Consider the following 19,490-nt stretch of genomic DNA (forward strand, 5'->3'; position numbering starts at 1 on the left):
TTTTTTGGTCAAGGATGATTAGATTGCTTGAATTGTAAAATGATGTTTTTTTTTAATTTACGTAAGTAATTATTATTTTATATTATTTTTCACTTTCCTAAGTTATGATGCTATAATGAATAGTGTAATTTTGATTAAATAAATAAACAATATACTTGTATTAAAATGAAACAAAAAGTAAGAGATTAAAAAAAAAGTGCATACACCATCTTTCCTAAGATTACTTCTATGCATTTTGAATGATCATAATTCTATTTTAATACCTTTCAAGCGTGACACGACCATTTCATCCTCAATAACATAAAATGTTGTATTTATTCAATAATTTTAACGTTTATATTCCTTCGACGCCATCCCTCGCTCCTCCATTTTCTTGTCCTCTCTGTTATTAGATGACACTTTAATATTGCTTTTCATTGAAAAATAAATAAAAGAGGAAAAAAAGAGAAAAATTTATTACATCAAAATTTGTTGTCATATTGAAACTCTTTTACATATTGAAATGTTTATACTTCTTCATATTTTATAACATGTTTTATGCATGATTTTTGTAATAGCTTTTCTTACATTTTATGTTGAAAATATATTTTGGTTATTTATCTTTATTATTGTGAAGTTAGAAGATGAAAAAGGAATATGATTGGACATTTTTAAAAAGATAATGAGTAATTATGCCGGAAAGTATTTGAGGAGATTAAGTTAAAAGATTAAAAAGAAATATTCATGTTTTAAAATTTAGTAATACATATTATATATACTTGAAGAAAGAATTTGATTTTCTTGATTTTAACAAAAATAAAAATATCATTTCACTTATATAGATTATACATTATACAAGTTTTATAGAAAAGCTCTGAATTTTTAAGTGCTGAAAAATCATAGAAAATGTACTAATAATATAATTAATTAAAATATTATACAAGTTTTATAGAAAGGCTCTGAATTTTGAAGTGCTGAAAAATCATAGAAACTTTACTAATAATATAATTGATTAAAATTTAAAATATTTAAGAAAAATCTAATATCAAAAATTCATTAGCGTGAAGCGCGGATAAGTTCTCTAGTCCTTTTTATATTTATAATTAAATCGCTTTTTCATCGTTCTCATTCTCAACAACTTCAATTTGTATTTTTGATCAAATACAACTCAAATTTTCAAATATTATTTTTTATTTTAAAAACATTATTTTTTTCAAATACTCATGATTTTCATGACTAATATATATTATGTTGGCCCCACAAAACCATATAAAATTGTCATCTTCCCGCCCTTCATAAACCATTCCATAAACCCTAGCCTCCATTTTTTCTCTGTAAATTCTCCGGCCTCTCTCCTTTTCCGGCAATGGAACCTCAAACTCAGGCGAAGAAATCAAACCTCGTACTCATCCTAGATTACGGTTCTCAATATACCCATCTCATCACTCGCCGAATTCGAAGTTTATCTGTTTTCTCACTCTGTATCAATGGCACTTCTTCGTTAGACTCCATAACCGAACTCAACCCACGTGTTATTATCCTCTCAGGTGGACCCCACAGTGTCCACGCTGACGGTGCGCCGTGTTTCCCATCTGGGTTCATTGAGTATGTGGAGTCGCAAGGGATTCATGTGTTGGGGATTTGTTATGGGTTGCAGCTTCTTGTGCAGAACCTTGGTGGGGTTGTGAAGGTTGGGGAGAAACATGAGTATGGGAGAATGGAAATTGAGGTTCAGAAGAATTATGGGTTGTTTGGGAATAAGCAAATTGGGGATAAACAGGTTGTTTGGATGAGCCATGGTGATGAGGCTGTGAAGTTGCCGGAAGGGTTTGAGGTTGTGGCGAGGAGTAATCAGGGAGCTGTTGCTGCTATTGAGAATAGGGAAAAGAAGTTTTATGGGTTGCAGTATCATCCTGAGGTAATCATTATTTAGTCTTTGGTTGGATATAAAAGTAGGTCGTTGTAAAGATACTAAATGGATGATAGAGTATACAAATAGAATGAAATATAGCATTTTGATGATTTTTTGATTACTTAATGGATGATGATAGAGTATATAACTGGAATAAAAAAGATAGAATTTGATGATTTTTTGAGTACTAAATGGATGATAGAGTATACAAATAGAATAAAAAGATAGCATTTTGATGAACTTTTGATTACTAAATGGATGATAGAGTATACAACTAGGATAAAAAAAAATAGCATTTTGATGATTTTTTTATTACTAAATGGATGATAGAGTATATACAACTAGAATAAAAAGATGGCATTTTGATGATTTTTTGAGTACTAAATGGATGATAGAGTATACAACTAGAATAAAAGGTAGCATTTTGATGATTTTTTGAGTACTAAATGGATGATAGAGTATACAACTAGAATAAAAGGTAGCATTTTGATGATTTTTTGAGTACTAAATGGATGATAGAGTATACAACTAGAATAAAAGGTAGCATTTTGATGATTTTTTGAGTACTAAATGGATGATAGAGTATACAACTAGAATAAAAGGTAGCATTTTGATGATTTTTTGAGTACTAAATGGATGATAGAGTATACAAATAGAATAAAAAGATAGCATTTTGATGAACTTTTGATTACTAAATGGATGATAGAGTATATACAACTAGAATAAAAAGATGGCATTTTGATGATTTTTTGAGTACTAAATGGATGATAGAGTATACAAATTGAATAAAAAGATAGAATTTTGATGATTTTTTTAGTACTAAATGGATGATAGAGAATACAAATTGAATAAAAAGATAACATTTTGATAATCTTTTGAGTAGTAAAGGTTGATAAGAAAGTCCAAGTCTTCCATGATATGTTCTATCCATTCGTTAATTTGCACAATTTTGGTTACTAGGCTCCTCCCTCGGTGCTTATTATTCTCTGTGTTTTTCCCTTTAAGGAGCCATAATGCTTGCGCGGCTGCTTTACTTATATAGGTATTATGCGATATAACATCAAAGGCACTTTATAGTTTGGAGTTTAAGGGATAGTTGATTGAGTTTGATTGACTGATACATCAGATGTGCTTCATATAACTTGTTAAAGATACAGAAGTGGGAGGAAAAGATGGAATGAAGAATACTCATAGGATCACTACTTCTGCCTCTATATTAATGAACACAAGCAGAACTGATAGAAAGAGAAAAAAAATGTCATTAACCAATCAAATAAAAGTTATAAACCCAAAGCATATTGACCTTTTGCCGTTACAAGATTAGGTTTTATGATTGCCTAGGTGCAAATTCATTTGGTCTTTGTTGGTTCATAGGATAGGACACTCAGATTAGATCTTTCTGTTTGTTATTTATGCTGTCGCCATATTATTTGGGAATATTCATTTCTGACTTATTATGCATTTTCTAGTTTTGGAGTCTCTGAATATGTGCTAGAAAATATGTCATCCACACTGACCACATGAATGCTGTATAGGTGACACACTCGGTTGAAGGGATGGAAACATTACGACACTTCCTATTTGATATTTGCGGGGTTACAGCAGGCTGGAACATGGAAGATGTTCTGGAGGAAGAAATAAAAGTAATCAAAGCCTTGGTAGGACCTGAAGATCATGTAATTTGTGCTTTATCTGGTGGTGTTGATTCCACAGTTGCAGCTACAGTGGTACACAAGGCTATTGGAGACAGGCTTCACTGTGTTTTTGTTGATAATGGTTTATTAAGGCAAGTCTCTAGTCTTGCCACTTCTCTATAGGCTGCTGATTATCCCATCAAATAGTAGTACCACAAACTAATTCAAAAATAAGTGTTTATAAGAACCCAACAAAAGTTGGAGTTTTCTGCTAATCGGTAATCAACCCTTGACGGTGTTGACATGGGTTTTGCATCATCTTTTTTAGGTACAAGGAGAGAGAAAGAGTGATGGCAACCTTTGAGAGTGACCTTCATTTGCCCGTTACCTGCGTTGATGCTACAGAAGAATTTCTCAGCAAACTAAAAGGTGTGACAGAGCCTGAAATGAAAAGGAAAATTATTGGGAAGGAGTTCATCAACATATTTGATATTTTTGCCCATGATTTGGAGAAAAAAGTGGGAAAGAAACCTGCTTACCTAGTCCAAGGAACCTTGTATCCTGATGTAATAGAGTCTTGTCCCCCACCTGGAAGTGGAAGAACACATTCTCATACGATCAAGAGCCATCATAATGTTGGAGGGCTCCCAAAGGACATGAAGCTGAAGCTCATCGAGCCACTGAAACTTCTGTTCAAGGATGAGGTTTCATTTTGTCTTCTACAACTTTTGCATGCATCTCCTCCACACTATTTTTCCCTTTCATTCCAGACTGATTTGAACTATTTTACTCCACTTACCTCGCAGGTTCGTGCAATGGGAAAGATTATGAATATCCCTGTGGCTTTTCTTAGGCGCCACCCATTTCCTGGTCCGGGACTTGCTGTTCGAATTCCAGGAGATGTCACAGCAGGGAATTCCTTGGATATTCTTCGTCAGGTATGAGGAGTTCTCCAGTATTTAGTAGTAATTTCTCAACCCTTTCTGTTTTGGTTCCTTGGCCTCTAAAGATTTCTGTTGTTTAGGTTGATGAGATCTTTATTCAATCAATCAAAGATGCTGGAATCTATGATGAAATTTGGCAAGCTTTTGCTGTCTTCTTACCTGTGAAAACCGTTGGAGTACAAGGAGACCAAAGAACACATTCCCATGCTGTTGCACTTAGAGCAGTCACAAGTCAAGATGGAATGACAGCAGACTGGTACTTATTCGTTCCCATATACTGACCACCACCCTATATGCGGGTATTTTTGTATGTCGTGAGCTAAATCTGTTTATTTATTGTAATTTCTTTGTAGGTACTACTTCGATTTCAAGTTCCTTGACGATGTATCAAGAAAGATTTGCAACAGTGTTCGTGGTGTAAATCGAGTTCTTCTGGATATTACATCAAAGCCTCCATCAACAATCGAGTGGGAATGATTTGATTATAAAGAATGTTATGTTTAGTGACTAGTGCAGTACTCTTTAGCTTCTCGTTTTCCTTTCTGGGGTTGGGAAGGTGAGGGTGCAAAACAGAAGGGGAAAAAGTCCATGAAACAAATATAGGTCCTTTTGTTGTGTGGTAGAATTGGTTCTCTTGAACGATTTGTATGTCATGGGTTTATTGATGCAAAATTTTACTGAAATCTTGGTGTCTCTTTACTTCTTTTTGATAATGTTGGTAGTTGATGACTATCTACTCATAGGTGATTAAGAAAGAACTGTGATATAACACCATTTTACAACAAAATCGAGTTTTGTTGACTATTCAAATGGTACCTAAGTTGGGTTTAAAACGTTGTGAGATAGTTTGGTGACTATCTACTCATTGGTGATTGAGGAAGAAATGTGAGACAACACCATTTTACGACATAATTGAGTTTTGTTAACTATTCAAATGGTACCTAAGTTGGGTTTAGAACGTTGTGAGATAGTTTGGTGACTATCTACCCATTGGTGATTAAGGAAGAATTGTGAGATACCACCATTTTACGACAGAATCAAGTTCTGTTAACTTATGTATAACTGTTGTTATGCTAATAATGATGCTCGTGGAAGATAGCAGGTGCCTCATAAAATAGTTGAGGTGCGTTTAACCTAAGCCCAAACAATACTGTCATAAAAAAAAAGATATGTTGATTAGCTAAGTGGTATAGGAGAGCTGCAACATATTTTCTTACTTCTTAGGGTATATTCCTCTCTTTTTTTCCTGGTGCCATTATCTGTTTATAATTGTTTCTCTTTCAACAAATCCAACCTTTACTGAAAAAGCTGTAGCCATCCCTTTGTTCAACTTTTGTGGGGTTTTATGTAATAAAAGTAGTCTTGTGTGTCCTGCTACTTCTCCACTTGGGTTCTTTCTCAGATTTAGTATAAAAAGGAGGAATATGTGAGGCCCTCTCTTCATTTTTCAGAATTTAACCAACTCTATATTACTGCTAACACTAATTAGTATCATCTAATATGACCCCTTTTCACTTGAGTCTTTTCAGCAACTGTCTTCAATCATGAACTTATCCTGCTTTTGAATCAAGGATCTTTCGGAAACAGCCTGCATTGTGTGATTACATTGGCTATGTTGTTGTCTTCAATTATGAACTTAACATGGTGTGAAGATACTGAAGACCCCTATAATAGTTCCCCAAGATGAGAGTTGTATTCTAGCACTTCATTTATGAAGAGAAAGAAAGGATTTCTCAGAGCAATCACATAGGTTTCAGGCTCAAAAGTCAACTCTCCCGAATGAGCATTTTGTACAAGTACTAATCCTTGGAAGGGTAAAAGGGTCACTACCACTGCAGATCCCCCTAATCTTGTATAGGTAGTCTGAAAGTTCACCGCGGTTCAGTTGTAATTACAAACAAGGCTACCCTTTTCGGGAAGCTACTACAGGACCACCTACCACTAGTCTTCGGCTAGAGGGGTTTGTTGCATAAAAATCTCACTTTGTATCAAGAAAGAGCTTAAGCATGTTTAGAATGAGACTTAAGCAAGATTCATAAGTCTCAATAATGTTGAATGACTTAAAAGCAAACACCAAACTTTTTTCCATTCCTGAAGTGACCTTTCAACTTTGTTAGTGGGGACAGAAATCAATAGCAAGATTCAGAAACTTTACTTTCATGAACTTTTTAGAGGACCACAAAAAAGTGATTATCAAGAAAGAGGATGATGCATTAGAAGAAAGCTACTCCAAATTACTACTTTCCTCTAGGCTTTTCAAATCTTCGAAAAAAGCATTTTAAAGTACAATGCTATACACAAGCTTTAACTATCCTCTAAGGACATGACTGATCAAGCTCTTTTTCATATGGACTTAATTGACCAACCTTGAGTGACTAATCTTCAAGATTTCCAAACTACTCTCTGAAGTGCTTCTCTAATTGTTCCGACTGCTACTGTTTTCGATCCAGTTGACTGCAAAGGAGAAAATACCAAAGAAGAATGAGTATGAATCTTTAGTTACAATATAAACAAAGGATCTAACATAATAAGCTTGGAAACGAACACATGCGAGTATGTCACTTAGTATTCCCTCTGTCCCAATTTATGTGACACTTTACTTTTTAGTCCATCCCAAAAAGAATGTCACGTTTCTATAATTGGAATTAATTTAACTTTAAAAATTCCCTTTTTACCCGTAATGAAATGATTTTTAGCCCCACAAATGGTTAAGGAGCATTTTATACCACAAAATTCAAACGTCTTCCTTTGTTTCTTAAACTTTGTGTCAAGTCAAACAGTGCCATATAAATTGGGACAGACGGAGTATTTCATAAGTTGCGCCAATTTTTTTGAATTGGTTTTGGCCATTAAAAAGAGCCCCGCCATGACAAACCTTGGATTCAATAGCAATGGATAGAATCCCATCAATGTTGGAAGACTGAACTGTATGGCAATCCATATGTAGGTCAGTCAGTGCCTCCATAATTTTAAGCAACAAGCTCTCGCTCCAAAGACAACTCATCTTGATCGAGACTTCCTTATCGATCATATTGATGACAATACTATCAGCTGAACTACGTTTCAGTAATCCATTGCAGCTTTCAGGTTCCATTTCATCCATATCACATGCCTTTCTTTTGTTCAGTAGTGATCCCCTGATGTCATTGAATTTGCTAGTGCCACAATTATCAGATGTCTGCTCTGCAGTATCATTTGATCGTCTTGCTGATCTGGCCTCCAGCTCTTGAACTCTCCTTTCAAGCTCTTTCATGTATTCTATTGTCTCATCGAGTAATGATATTTTGTCAACCTGCAAACACCAATGGGAAAAACACAAATCCTGATTAATATGTACCATCAAACAGCAGCTGGGTAAACTTGAGGAGATCTTCCAGTACCTTGCTACTAGTCGGCAGCATCGATGCAAGATGCATAAATCTCTCATTTATCTTTTCTCTTCGCCTTCTCTCTGAAATAACGTGGTTTCTATCAATGTCATCAACTTCTGGTCTCCAAAGGCTGTTCTTTTTACCATTTTCTCTGCTGAATTTATGTATAACACCAGCATGCATTCTAGGTACTTCAAGAAGTACCTTCTTCAATAGTTTTTGTGCAGTTCCAAATCTCGGCATCTGAATATCGGTCTTCCAACCAGCAAAACTTGACTTTTTATTCATATTACTAAAATGTGGTCCCAAAGTTAATTGGTCAGAACTCTTTAGAAGAGTAGAAAGGACAGCTTGATATTGAGCATCATCTCTTTGGTGATCTAAAAGATGCGGTTTCTTCTGATCGTTCTCTTGATGGTCTAGTGGGCAAGGCTTAGTTTCCTTCTCTCCACTCGAAAGAGGGGACAACTTTTCACAATTTGCATTGTTTTGAGAGATGCAGTCACTGGAATTCAAGGAATTATTCGCACCATTACTCATATTATCATCCATGAACCTCCAGCTTTGAGCTTGTGAAGTTTCCCCAATACCGTCTACCACCATCAGTGAATCTTCTGCCTCTTGATTGGCGACAAAACCATTTGAACTATCATGAGGTGAATTTATTTCAACTGGATAAGCATCATTTTCAAGTGCATTATGATCAGGCTTTTGGCTAACGATATTCGTGTCATTTTTTGCATCGTTGGAGACATAATTAGGCCTCTTCGAAATAACGGAGTGATCAACCTCTAGAAAGGAATTTTTTATTTGCTGAATGAGGTTAGGATCTTCCGTGACCTGCAAAAAAACATGTTACAACAAGGCAAAAATATCATCACATGTAATTAATGATATCTTGTAAAACATCAGGAAGACTAAAGAGAAATTGAAACTGACTTACAAGCTCGGTGACTCCCAGCTCAATTACGCCTCCTAAATAGGGAAAGCATACAACAGTCTACAAGTTGCAAAGAGAGGAAAAGGCATTAATCAATCACATACTCCATGGAAAAGGGATGAATGACATAAATCAGGATCTGATGCATACTCCTATCTGGTAGCAGAGATTTGTTTCATGCATTTGACATATTTTAGGTGATAGACAACACAATAAGAAGATATTAGAGTAAGGGTAAATATTTAGAAGTTTTATCTGCGCATGCTTGCACGTCTCTGCATGCTCTCGTATGTGTTTGTGTGTGTGTGTAAGAGAGAAAGAGGGAGATAGAGTAGTACCTGGATAGATGCACTCTGGTGAGGCAAAGAGGATTCAACCAGCAATATAGAGAAACCAAAAAGGAAAGAGATGTCAGAATTTTCAATTGAATTGATATCAGAGGGTGTGCATTATTTGGTTTTAAGGTTTTAACCGAAATAACTAACGAAACAAAATTTTCAGTTCTTCTGGTTAGATATTTTTGGTATTTTGACTAGTTTCAGTTTCCATTTTTCATGTTTTCTGTTTTTCAGGATTGTTTTCTTGTCTAAGCAAACACGGTTTGCCAATTTTACCAAAACACAAACAAACCGAACTTAATTAACCCAAAATCGACCAAATGCACAACCTTAAGGATATCATCTTAGACTGAGGTTGCATTTAGACCAAAGCTGATACATGAACCATATACTTGCCTTTGCTAGCAAAGAACGAGAAAAGACTCTACTCTCGGCTTGGTGAGCGTTGCATAGCCAGACTGTTTCATTTGTTGCTAAGGTCTTCCCTGGCAACCTGTGTAATAATTTTACAGCAATTAAATACCTAACTATAGTGAACGCATTATGCACTGTTCTTTTAAGAAGAAGATAGATATCGATCATTTTCTTTCCTATCTACTCTAAGAACAGAACTAAACGGGGCATCGTTAATAAACTTCAAATCAGAAAGGGAGCAATACTCCACTTGAACATTAAGAAAACAAATGATTTCAGGAGAAGACTAGAAAGATTGTTATTTTACATTATATGAGGTTATGAACTTCGCGTGATCTTTGTTATAAGTTATAACCAAGTATGGCCTAAGTGGACTAAAAATTCTAACCAAGACATCAGAAAACAAACTCCATGCACAAGATATGGAATTTCAAGAAATTACCCTTGGCCAACATCGAAGACAAATGACATGCATACTAGGAAATACCACTCTGTATCAGTGAGATCTTCTGGAGATAATGAGGCCGACGGCCTTTTGGCCTGTGGCTGTAGGTCTTCTTCACTTTCACCTGTTAAGAGGGAACTATAAAGTTCTTTCAATTGCTCAGTTCTCTGCAACCCCAGCTGGTCTTCATTAACTTCCCCCGCCTGAACAGTCTTCCTGGTCTTGATATCCCCATTATAGTACCCATCAATCCATTTCAACACCCTGGAAGATAATATCCCAGATTTTAGAACACTATCTTCAAAACATATTTACAATGAAACATTCCTAAAAGAAATATATATAACAACATCATACCCAGTGTAATCCCCCAAGTGGGGTCTGGGGAGGGTAGTGAAATACCCTCGGATCAAGTGCAACAAATCAAAGTAGTTATGCAAAAGGAAATACAGCAGTGAAGAAAACATGTCAATTAATAAGGAAAACACTACAACGCTTTCAGAAAAAAATAATCCTTGCCAGATAAAGTCCATTGCACTAAGCTCCCACTATGCATGGAGTCCAAGTAAAGGCAGAACCACATTGGATCTATTGTATGTAGTCTTACCTTGCATTTCTGCAAGAGACTGTTTCCACACCTTGAATCCGTCTATTGGTCACTCGGCGGGAAGTCTTACCATTGCACCAAGGCTTCCCTTCTAGGAGGGAGATAAATTATCAAGAACTAGTGAAAGAAGTTGAAATCAAATTGATATATCCTGTTTCCTAACAGTAAAAGAACTGTAACTAGGGATTGTACATGAATAAAGGGGATTTAACATAAGTACCATCATTCTTCACCTTAACCTCAACACTCCTTCCTATTCCAAATTTACCGGTCCTTTAATTTAAAAACTTTCTCTACAATGAAATTCAAGCAAAATACAACAATAACATATCTAGTGTAATTGTAACTCCACAAGTGGGGTCTGACTTCTGAGGAGGTTAGAGTGTACCTAAGGTAAAATGGTTGTTTTCGATATACCTTCGGCTCAAGTAAAGCAGAACCAAAAAACAAGTAAAACAAATACAGTAGCGAAGAAAGTCATGCTAAAAAATAATTAAGAAAAGAACAAGTAGAAGGAAAATGTTAGCCCTTATTACCCTGGTTGTGTAACTGGAGTTGACCAGAAGATTGCATAGCTCCATTGAATGCCTCTAACAGCAAGAGCAAGTTGCTTTCTCAAGTTGCCTGGGACTCCATCTTGATCTTGATGTCCCATAGCCATTTTCAAAGCTTCAATCTTTTGTCTCACCAAAATGACAGTGAAGAAAAAATCAGCTCAAAATTCTAAAACAATACCAAAATCAGAAAACATCAAGAACTTACAAATCTTGAATCTTAATTCCTAATGGGATCTCAATTCTCAGGACCACAACCATATTGGTCCATACAAAGAGAATTTTTCAGTTTCATATTTCAAGAAACAAGGCCAAAATACCCATTTTTTCACAAGGATAATGTTAGTGACTAAGTAGTAAGCACCCTTTGGAGTTTAAATCATAAAGATAGAGACTTGCTACAAGTTGGCATATTTTGAGCTACTTAATTGCTGTTTCCATAAATCCCCTTAAGCTGAAATGTACATGAAGTGGGGTTTCAATGGTGGAGTAACTATGCTAAAGAATTGTACTGAAAAGAGGGTAAAAAAGGTTGAAAAAGCAATAAAAATCTAATCTTTAGGAGTCAGAAATTGAAACACTTTAGGGCCTACAGTGAAAATCAAGAAGTGATTACTCATTTTTTCTGTGTATTTTGCACCACAAGAGTATAAATAAAAAATCATTAAATTTTGAAAACAAAATAAGCAGAAGAATCAAAGCTGGTGGTTAGCACTGTCGGGGCGAGAATTTTCATTAAGGGATTTAGATTATGAATTAAGTAAACAGTAAAAAGCTACAAGAAGTTCAACATCTACTCTATATACATAAAAATAACTTAAATCATATATATAAATAATGCAATTGAAAAAGATTACTCCCCTCGAACTTACTTGGCTCCGCACGGTGGTTAGTTGTGGCTAAGCTAAAGACAAAATTCAAGTGAAAAGTACTAAAATGACTATGACATGGGATACAATTTTTTCCTTTTGATATTTTTCTGATTTGAAGTCCAAATAAAGAATTTTGAAGTTCTAAACTTTTACGTACTATGGAAAAGTGTAAAAAATAATATTGGCTTAATACATAGTTAATCTTTTAAATTTATTAGAATTGTTTTAATTGAGTGATTCAACTCCTAAAGGTAAAATGTAAACAAATTTTATTATATCTCATAAAGATAAAAGAGATTATTTTTTTTATAGATCGGACTCGAAAAATGAAAGAAGTAGTAGTAATATTTTACGTGTAAAAAACTATGGGCTGCTGTAAAGCAGCACGTGGAGCTATAATTGCCTGGAAATTGTGGGTCTTCACATCAGTAAGAATTAAGAATACAAATAAATAAATTAATTCACAAAAGACGATTACTTTGAAAATCAATTGACGCACATGTATCATTAAGTTTCAATAATGGAAATTATTAGAATAAATTTGATCTATCACGTGCAATGTTTACAATAAAATTATCGTGTTTCTTTTTTACATATCACTTAAAAAATATTAATTAAATTTTTTATTTTTATGGAAAGAGATAATCTTTCTTCATCAAATATCTATTTGATTTATATGTCACCAATCACCATTATGGTAGGGGCACTATCAAATAAACATAACTCATGTCACTTTTTTTTAGATTGAATTTTATTTGTTACGTATAATTCATTCAGTCACATAATTCGGTTCACAATGAGCTATAATTTAAATATAAATATTAAACTCATAAAGAATGTCATGAGTATACACAAAAGTTCTTTTTTTAAAAAAAAATCTTTTGAAAACGCTTATCATCTTTCAAGAAAATAGATTTATTTCAATAAAAAAGTCCTTCTCCTTGCGGAAAGTTCTATTTATTTTTCACCAAATGTCCGATACGAAGCTCGAAAAAAAAACAGTTACACGTGATAAAAGAAGTTAGTCATTCAAAAGCGCACTTATGGATCCACCTCAAATCTATAATGGAATATATTAGTCAAATATATGTTTTAATAAGAATTTTTTTAGTTGGAATAAAATATAGGGAGTGGATCTAAGGATTCACTTTAAACCATTTATGAATAATCACTAGGTTTGGTAATCAAATATTGGAATCAATAAAGTGAATTTTATAATAGATTCAAAAAATAAGTTGGACTAATCAAGAGTATGAGAATATTATATTATGTTAGGTGACAAATTCATTGGGTAGTCACTTTCACATTTTATGTCCAACTCTTTGGTGTTGTGGGGGTGGAAGGGACAAAAAAACAGGGAATCAATTATTGTTGAAGATCTAGTTTCAATGACATGTGTCATGATGATATTTGTGTTAAGAGTTAACATGACAAACACCTTACATAATACTATATTTTTATTTTCGAGTTCATCAAGACTTGAACATATAAGAAGAAGAAAAATCAACTAGTGTACATATGTTTCTTCATTTTCTATTTGAATTTTCGAAATCACTTGACCTGATTAATTCAGATTTGCCATAGGTAGAATACATTCAAGAGGAAAACGCTCCTTAAGGGGAGTTCCTCCATTCTCAGGGCTTGAACCGAGACTGATTAAGGACGTTCGAATGTTAGTTTTCATACTCCTGGTTAAATAAGTTGATTTATTGGATCTTCAAATAACAACTCTACTAAACAAGGTTATGTAAATGGAGGAGAAACATTAGGACAAATAATAAAATGATATACTAGTGAGGTAAAAATTGTATTCAAATTCAAAAGCTAAAGAAAAGCAACAATGGTGAAAGCTTTTCTATGGGTTAGAAAATGTATCAGCCTTGCAATTCATTCAATTACACACTATTTATTCTTAAACCTTCAAAGAAGCAAGACTTAACTGGCATCTCACTCGTATATAAAGCACCAGAAAATATGTGCAGCTCACCTAGTTGACATCGTCCATCAAGACAGACCCACTCATGGGAAACGAACTAGCCTATTTACAGCTGAGTCCAATGCATCTACGTTTCTCCTGATGATTTTCCTTCAAGGTATCAAGGAATCACAAAGAACATACAGAACACATGATATATTGATTGGTTCTAAACAGTCATACTATGTCATCGCATGGAGCAAGGTGCCCAGGAATTCTGGCTCGAGTCAATAAACGAAAAACTATTGATATAAAAAGAAAAACAATGAAACGAAACCTGTCAGTCCACTGGCTAATTGCGAACTGCAAGGACAAGAATCAGCATTGCATCCTATAGGCAAACTTTAAACAAAGAATTGGTGGTCGTGCATATGGAGACTTAAAGAAGAAATGATGTCTAACATCAAACCATAATCACATGGAAAGGATACAGCTGTGTTGCAAGATTATCAATTCCTTTCATTTCCTCGTTCAATCTGCAACGAGAGAGTTAGCTCAGAAAGATTCGCCAGAATAGTAGATTTTTGGAATGGGGGGGAGAAAGAGAGGTGTAATTATACTATTTGATGCAAAAATAAACCCGATTCGAAACATGCAAGTTATATGTTCCCTTTTTAGAGGCTTGACGAATTGCTTTCCCAAACCAAACATGAATGAATACCATAAACATCTACGATGTTACATCATCTATACATAATAGGTAAATTAACTTGGTGCTTCCTCCCAACTTCCCCTTAGGGTGAGCCTGATAGTTTTTTTTTCTTTTCAGGAAGGTACTACAGGGACTTGACTAAAGAATACAAAAAATACTACCTTAAGCAAGAGTTTATGTAACGGTTTCCTTTAGTTGCTGCATCAAGTGCTGCAAGATAAACAGGCAAACATTAATACTAGTGCAGCTCAACTTTAGTACATTACTTAAAACATGTGAATAAGGTATTGATGAAATGTGAATGCATTTAAGAAAATAAAATGAGGAAAGGAGAGATCTGGAATTATATCACATAAAACTTGTCTTTCACTTGGGTAAGTTTCCTCCTATTACATAACACACTGGTAGCAGTTAGTACTCATCCATATCAAACATCTTATTTTAATTATGATCACATCTTTATATATCAAACTTTTTTCCCTGGAAAATTGAATCTAGATATCTGAATCTAATCTCATTTCAACTTCACTCCTTAAATGGCTTAACTTCTTGTGCACACATTCCATCTTACTTATACTTGTGTCTTTTCTTTTTAATCTGGTAAAGTAAAATTTCATTAACAGTTGCATCCAGTATATGCTAAAAATTACAAGCTGGAGCAAAAAAGTTAGCTCCCGGAAACAATGGATCTTCTATAAACCTCCTAGGGAGCTAACAAATTCAAAAGCTAAAAAAAATTATTTGCACTGGTGGTGGTTACTCCAGATTTGTGTGCCATCTGTATTTCAGAATATGAATAGGAGAGGGGTTTCCTTCAAAGCCATCTGCTATTTTTTCTACCACAGGCACCAAAGAATAGAAGCTGGGAAAAGTTTGCCAATTTCCCAATAGACTTCCTTACATTCTGTTACTTCTACTTATCCTAAATCTCTTACTCTCCAGAGTAATTCTCCATAATTCAAGTTTTTGATTGACACCCTAACTAATTTGGCCTAGCGGTAAATAAGGAGACGACCAAAAAAAAAAAACTATGTAGAGAATTGGTCAAGACAAATCCAGGCGTCTCATGCATAATGCAGCTGGGGTTAGCAGAACATAGATTAAACCTCTTGCAGTCACATCTAGGTTGAAGTTTGAATTAATGATCTCTGGCAAAGCCAAGTGTCCTCATCTTCTAGAACAAGGATTACTAACGCAACAAAGAGAGAAATGGAATAGTAGACAGGAATCTCTACTTATCCATCAATCCGTCCACTTGGCCTACAAATAAGGCTGGTACATCCATGGTACCAACTTATGACAGTTAAATTCTGAATAAACCTAAGAAGGTTTTCTTTTAATATATTGATGAGCTGCGCGTTTCCAAGAGAACTGATAGATAAGAGCGCATTACTATGTTAAATCTTGTGGTTATCTTACCTCAAAAAACAACAATTATCGGATCTAGCGCGAGGTTAAACACTGTCATGCTTAGTCTGTTGAATAAGCAATGAACGAACAACAAGCAGAATAAAAGAAAAACTATTGAAGTAAGGACATCAACAACTGAAGATAAAGAGGTAAAAGTATATACCGCATTCTTGAACTCGTCCTGCTGCATCACCAAAGCAGATCATGTGATCAACAGAAGTACTAGTAACCTGCAAAATCATGCTAGCTCCTTTTAACAAGGATAGAACACACACACACACACATGTGAATAGAAAAAAGAAAGAAAAAATTTCTAATATCAGGTGTGGAATGCATGAAGTCCACTAAATTGTAATGCTTTTTGGCACTTTGCTGTTCATAATTACATGGTACTATGCCATCTATCCCTTAGAATTGCACTTTGCCATCTGGATTACCCCAAAACTGTCACTTAGTCATCGGATAACTTTTCAGCAGAAGTCGTTGAAAGATTGTCATGTGACAGTCACATGCCATACTAAGGATAAATAGGTAAAATGGAACTAATTCTTCCCAATAAGATTGACACCTCAAGTATAATCCTCATCCAATCATTTCTTATTATAAAGTAAAATTTTATTAATCTTGTGGGAGAAGAACCCCGTATACAAGCAATCTATCAGAAAGAAGAAAACTTCTATGAAAGAGACCTAATCATTTATACACTATCTCTCGGGCACACAAAAAATTTTAAAAAAACAAAGACATGTCCTAATTGGTAAAATTGCATTCCACCCCTTCAAGTGTTCTTTCCTTTCCCTCCAAAGTACCATATAAGTGCCACTGGAGTAACATTCCTAGCTCTCCATCAGGTGCATGACAGTCACATGACCTGAAACCCAAGTGCAACATCCCAAGAGAAGATAGATAACAAAGTATAACTCTGGGCATAATAAACAACAAAGTACCAAACCGTTTAAACTACAGGTGAAAAGTGTCAAATGTGATGCTTAGAAGTGATAATATCAGAGAATTCAGATACAAAATCAAATGCTATGAATTGAAAAAACCTTGCTATCTACCCGGATGAAAACTGATTCCAGTTTAGGAATTTTACCAGCAAAATGCACAATCAAACAGCAGGCAAAGAGCCTAGATCACCATGTAGCTCGTTGATCATCATAAGCACACTTTCCTATCCAACTACTGATCCAGTTTAGAAATTTACAAGCAAAATGCACAATCAAACAGCAGGCAAAGAGCCTAGATCACCATGTAGCTCGTTGATCATCATAAGCACACTTTCCTATCCGACTACTGATCCAGTTTAGAAATTTTACAAGCAAAATGCACAATCAAACAGCAGGCAAAGAGCCTAGATCACCATGCAGCTCGTTGATCATAGTAAACATGCTTTTCTATCCAACTACTACTTCTTCACTTAAAGCCCAAACTAATAGAAAGTAAGCTATATCTATCCTCAATATCCACTCCAGTTCGTTATAAATTGTGGATTCTCTAAATCTCACATTTATCCCTCCACTGACATACAATCATCTCAAACCAAATTAAAAAAAAAGACTCTTTTTATCAGTAACCAAATTAAAAAGAAACTTGTCAAACACTGAACCTGGTGTAGAACTAAAGATAATTACTTTCAGATAACACTATCTCAAAGCTACGCACTATTTGCAGCAGTGGCCACAACACCACGGACTACTGAGATTATGAGGAAATGCTTGAATTAAGGACAGAAAGCAGAAACCTCTGATAAAGTCGACCGAAGAGAAGCAAAAAGTGAAGTGTAGCTATGGGCGATCGCCATAGAATCTCTCTCCACAACTTCGATTGCTTTCAGTATTTCTTTGCCATTTAAAGACGACGATGTTTGAGATTCCGCATTTTCGTGATCACCACATTCCCCTCTTTGTTGTTGTTCTTCTTCTCCATCTTGTTCTGCTCTGTTATCGTCGGAATTCAGCTGATTCTTCTCCTCCTTCTCTGGAACTAGGGTTTGGTTCGATTCCATTTTCAGATTATCAATTTCGGGTCGAATTGCTCCCCAATTTTCTGAAACATTTTGTTGGGCTTTTGTATTCTGAAAGCGAACAATAATGGGCCTCAACTTCAGCCCAGAACCTAAAGTCCACTTTCTTTTGTAGGCTGTCCTACATAGAGCTCATGGTCCACTTATCACAGTAACGAAGTCAGAAATTTCGTTAGAAATGTTCAAGATTTAACATATATGTATGAAAATAATTTTTGACCTATATACTTCGTATAATCTTCTATATACATAGTATAACTTTTCTGCGAAGGGTGTCCTGTCCGACTAGCCACTTTGAGCTATATGTGGCTACACCACTAACTTATCAATTCCGTTTTAATTTGTTTGTCCTGTTTTGATTTGACACGGAGTTTAAGAAAGTATGGAAATATTTTGAATATTGTGGTTTTAAGTTAAATATACTAAAATGTCATTTAATCTCGTGATTTTAAACATGTCATTTTGTAGATAATTGAAATTAAAGAGTTACAAAAATAAAATAAAATATTCTTTTTGAAGCAGACTAAAAAAAATGGATCAAACAAATTGAATCGAACGGGGTAACTATTATATCGGAATTTTAAATTTCTCTACTAACATATAAAGCCAAATATTTTTCAACTTATCAACAATAACATACTTAGTGTAAATTTCATAAGTGGAAATGAAAAAGGTGGGTGTCTATCAAATCTTACCTCTATCTTATAAAGATTTAGAGGTTATTTATGATAAATTCTCGACTCAAACTATTTAACAAATGAAATAACAATATTCTCATTTCTTTTTGTTAAAAAAATGAGGTATTTCCATTTTTTTTTCTTAAAGAGCATATAATTGTAGAGATTCTTTGCTTTGGTAAATGGAATGGAACAAGCCAAAAATTGAAAAATAAACAAAAAAATAATAATTTGGCAAATATTGTAAAGCCCATAAGGTATGCACGTTTTAGTGATCGTGCGTGACTGCAACTTCATAATATTAATATATTTTTTAAAATAATAATATTTATTATATCATTAATTAAAAAAATTAAAATTATAATAAAATAAGATATAAGGGGTGAACCCACTCCTAAAATGTACTGCCACGTGTAATACTATAAAAATGTCAAAATAAAAATATAACATAAGATACCAAATAGTATAAGGCGGGAATACAATTCCAAAAAAAAAACATAATGTGGACCACACGTATTTTCAATTTTGAACTTTTGAAAAGGAAAGATAAATAAATACAAAAATTACGCACAATCATAAAAGGAAAATCCATCAAATTTTCACAGTAATTTATTTTGGGAGTGGGATTGAGTGATTTAAGGTAGAGAAAAACTCGTTCATATTTAACTAGAGTTTTGAATTCGATTCTTGATAAAGAAAGCATTATTTTTTAACATGAAATTTTTTGAGTGAATGTGTTA

The 19,490-nt window shown here is 34.4% G+C and overlaps 3 protein-coding genes across 4 annotated transcripts; 1 reads left to right on the top strand and 2 right to left on the bottom strand.

The window, feature by feature from the left end:
* Window positions 1-1,262: 1,262 nt before the first annotated feature.
* On the top strand, window positions 1,263-5,152 carry LOC102597174 (GMP synthase [glutamine-hydrolyzing]). Its single transcript, XM_006343913.2, has 6 exons — window positions 1,263-1,897; window positions 3,427-3,677; window positions 3,854-4,229; window positions 4,332-4,463; window positions 4,550-4,725; window positions 4,823-5,152. The coding sequence occupies exons 1-6, from the start codon at window positions 1,346-1,348 to the stop codon at window positions 4,944-4,946; spliced, it is 1,611 nt and encodes a 536-aa protein (XP_006343975.1). The 5' UTR covers window positions 1,263-1,345; the 3' UTR covers window positions 4,947-5,152.
* A 1,446-nt stretch (window positions 5,153-6,598) lies between these two features.
* On the bottom strand, window positions 6,599-11,771 carry JAF13 (transcription factor GLABRA 3-like). 2 transcript variants are annotated; one of them, XM_006343915.2, is made up of 9 exons: window positions 11,347-11,771; window positions 11,121-11,260; window positions 9,975-10,241; window positions 9,515-9,611; window positions 9,119-9,133; window positions 8,784-8,840; window positions 7,850-8,680; window positions 7,345-7,761; window positions 6,599-6,923 (listed from the first exon to the last, which is right to left on the bottom strand). In XM_006343915.2, exons 2-9 carry the CDS (start codon window positions 11,243-11,245, stop codon window positions 6,852-6,854), a joined length of 1,881 nt encoding a protein of 626 aa, XP_006343977.1. In that variant the 5' UTR covers window positions 11,246-11,260; window positions 11,347-11,771; the 3' UTR covers window positions 6,599-6,851.
* Window positions 11,772-13,775: 2,004 nt separating this feature from the next.
* On the bottom strand, window positions 13,776-18,112 carry LOC102598027 (uncharacterized). The gene is made up of 5 exons (XM_006343916.2): window positions 17,792-18,112; window positions 16,211-16,277; window positions 14,799-14,847; window positions 14,417-14,461; window positions 13,776-14,096 (listed from the first exon to the last, which is right to left on the bottom strand). The coding sequence occupies exons 1-5, from the start codon at window positions 18,053-18,055 to the stop codon at window positions 14,030-14,032; spliced, it is 492 nt and encodes a 163-aa protein (XP_006343978.1). The 5' UTR covers window positions 18,056-18,112; the 3' UTR covers window positions 13,776-14,029.
* Window positions 18,113-19,490: the final 1,378 nt, after the last annotated feature.

Source organism: Solanum tuberosum, unplaced genomic scaffold (genome assembly GCF_000226075.1).
Source record: "Solanum tuberosum cultivar DM 1-3 516 R44 unplaced genomic scaffold, SolTub_3.0 scf00048, whole genome shotgun sequence".
In the NCBI taxonomy this organism is placed as follows: Eukaryota; Viridiplantae; Streptophyta; class Magnoliopsida; order Solanales; family Solanaceae; genus Solanum; species Solanum tuberosum.

Coding starts and splice junctions, on each gene's coding strand:
- LOC102597174 (XM_006343913.2), top strand. CDS start 1,346: ATGGAACCTCAAACTCAGGCGAAGAAATCAAACCTCGTACTCATCCTA. Junction 1,898..3,426: donor GGTTGCAGTATCATCCTGAG/GTAATCATTATT, acceptor AATGCTGTATAG/GTGACACACTCGGTTGAAGG. Junction 4,464..4,549: donor CCTTGGATATTCTTCGTCAG/GTATGAGGAGTT, acceptor TCTGTTGTTTAG/GTTGATGAGATCTTTATTCA.
- JAF13 (XM_006343915.2), bottom strand. CDS start 11,245: ATGGCTATGGGACATCAAGATCAAGATGGAGTCCCAGGCAACTTGAGA. Junction 10,242..11,120: donor ACTCCAGTTACACAACCAGG/GTAATAAGGGCT, acceptor ATTATCTTCCAG/GGTGTTGAAATGGATTGATG. Junction 8,681..8,783: donor AGCTGGGAGTCACCGAGCTT/GTAAGTCAGTTT, acceptor GTTTTTTTGCAG/GTCACGGAAGATCCTAACCT.
- LOC102598027 (XM_006343916.2), bottom strand. CDS start 18,055: ATGGAATCGAACCAAACCCTAGTTCCAGAGAAGGAGGAGAAGAATCAG. Junction 16,278..17,791: donor TTCGGTCGACTTTATCAGAG/GTTTCTGCTTTC, acceptor ATGATTTTGCAG/GTTACTAGTACTTCTGTTGA. Junction 14,462..14,798: donor TACATAAACTCTTGCTTAAG/GTAGTATTTTTT, acceptor CTCTCGTTGCAG/ATTGAACGAGGAAATGAAAG.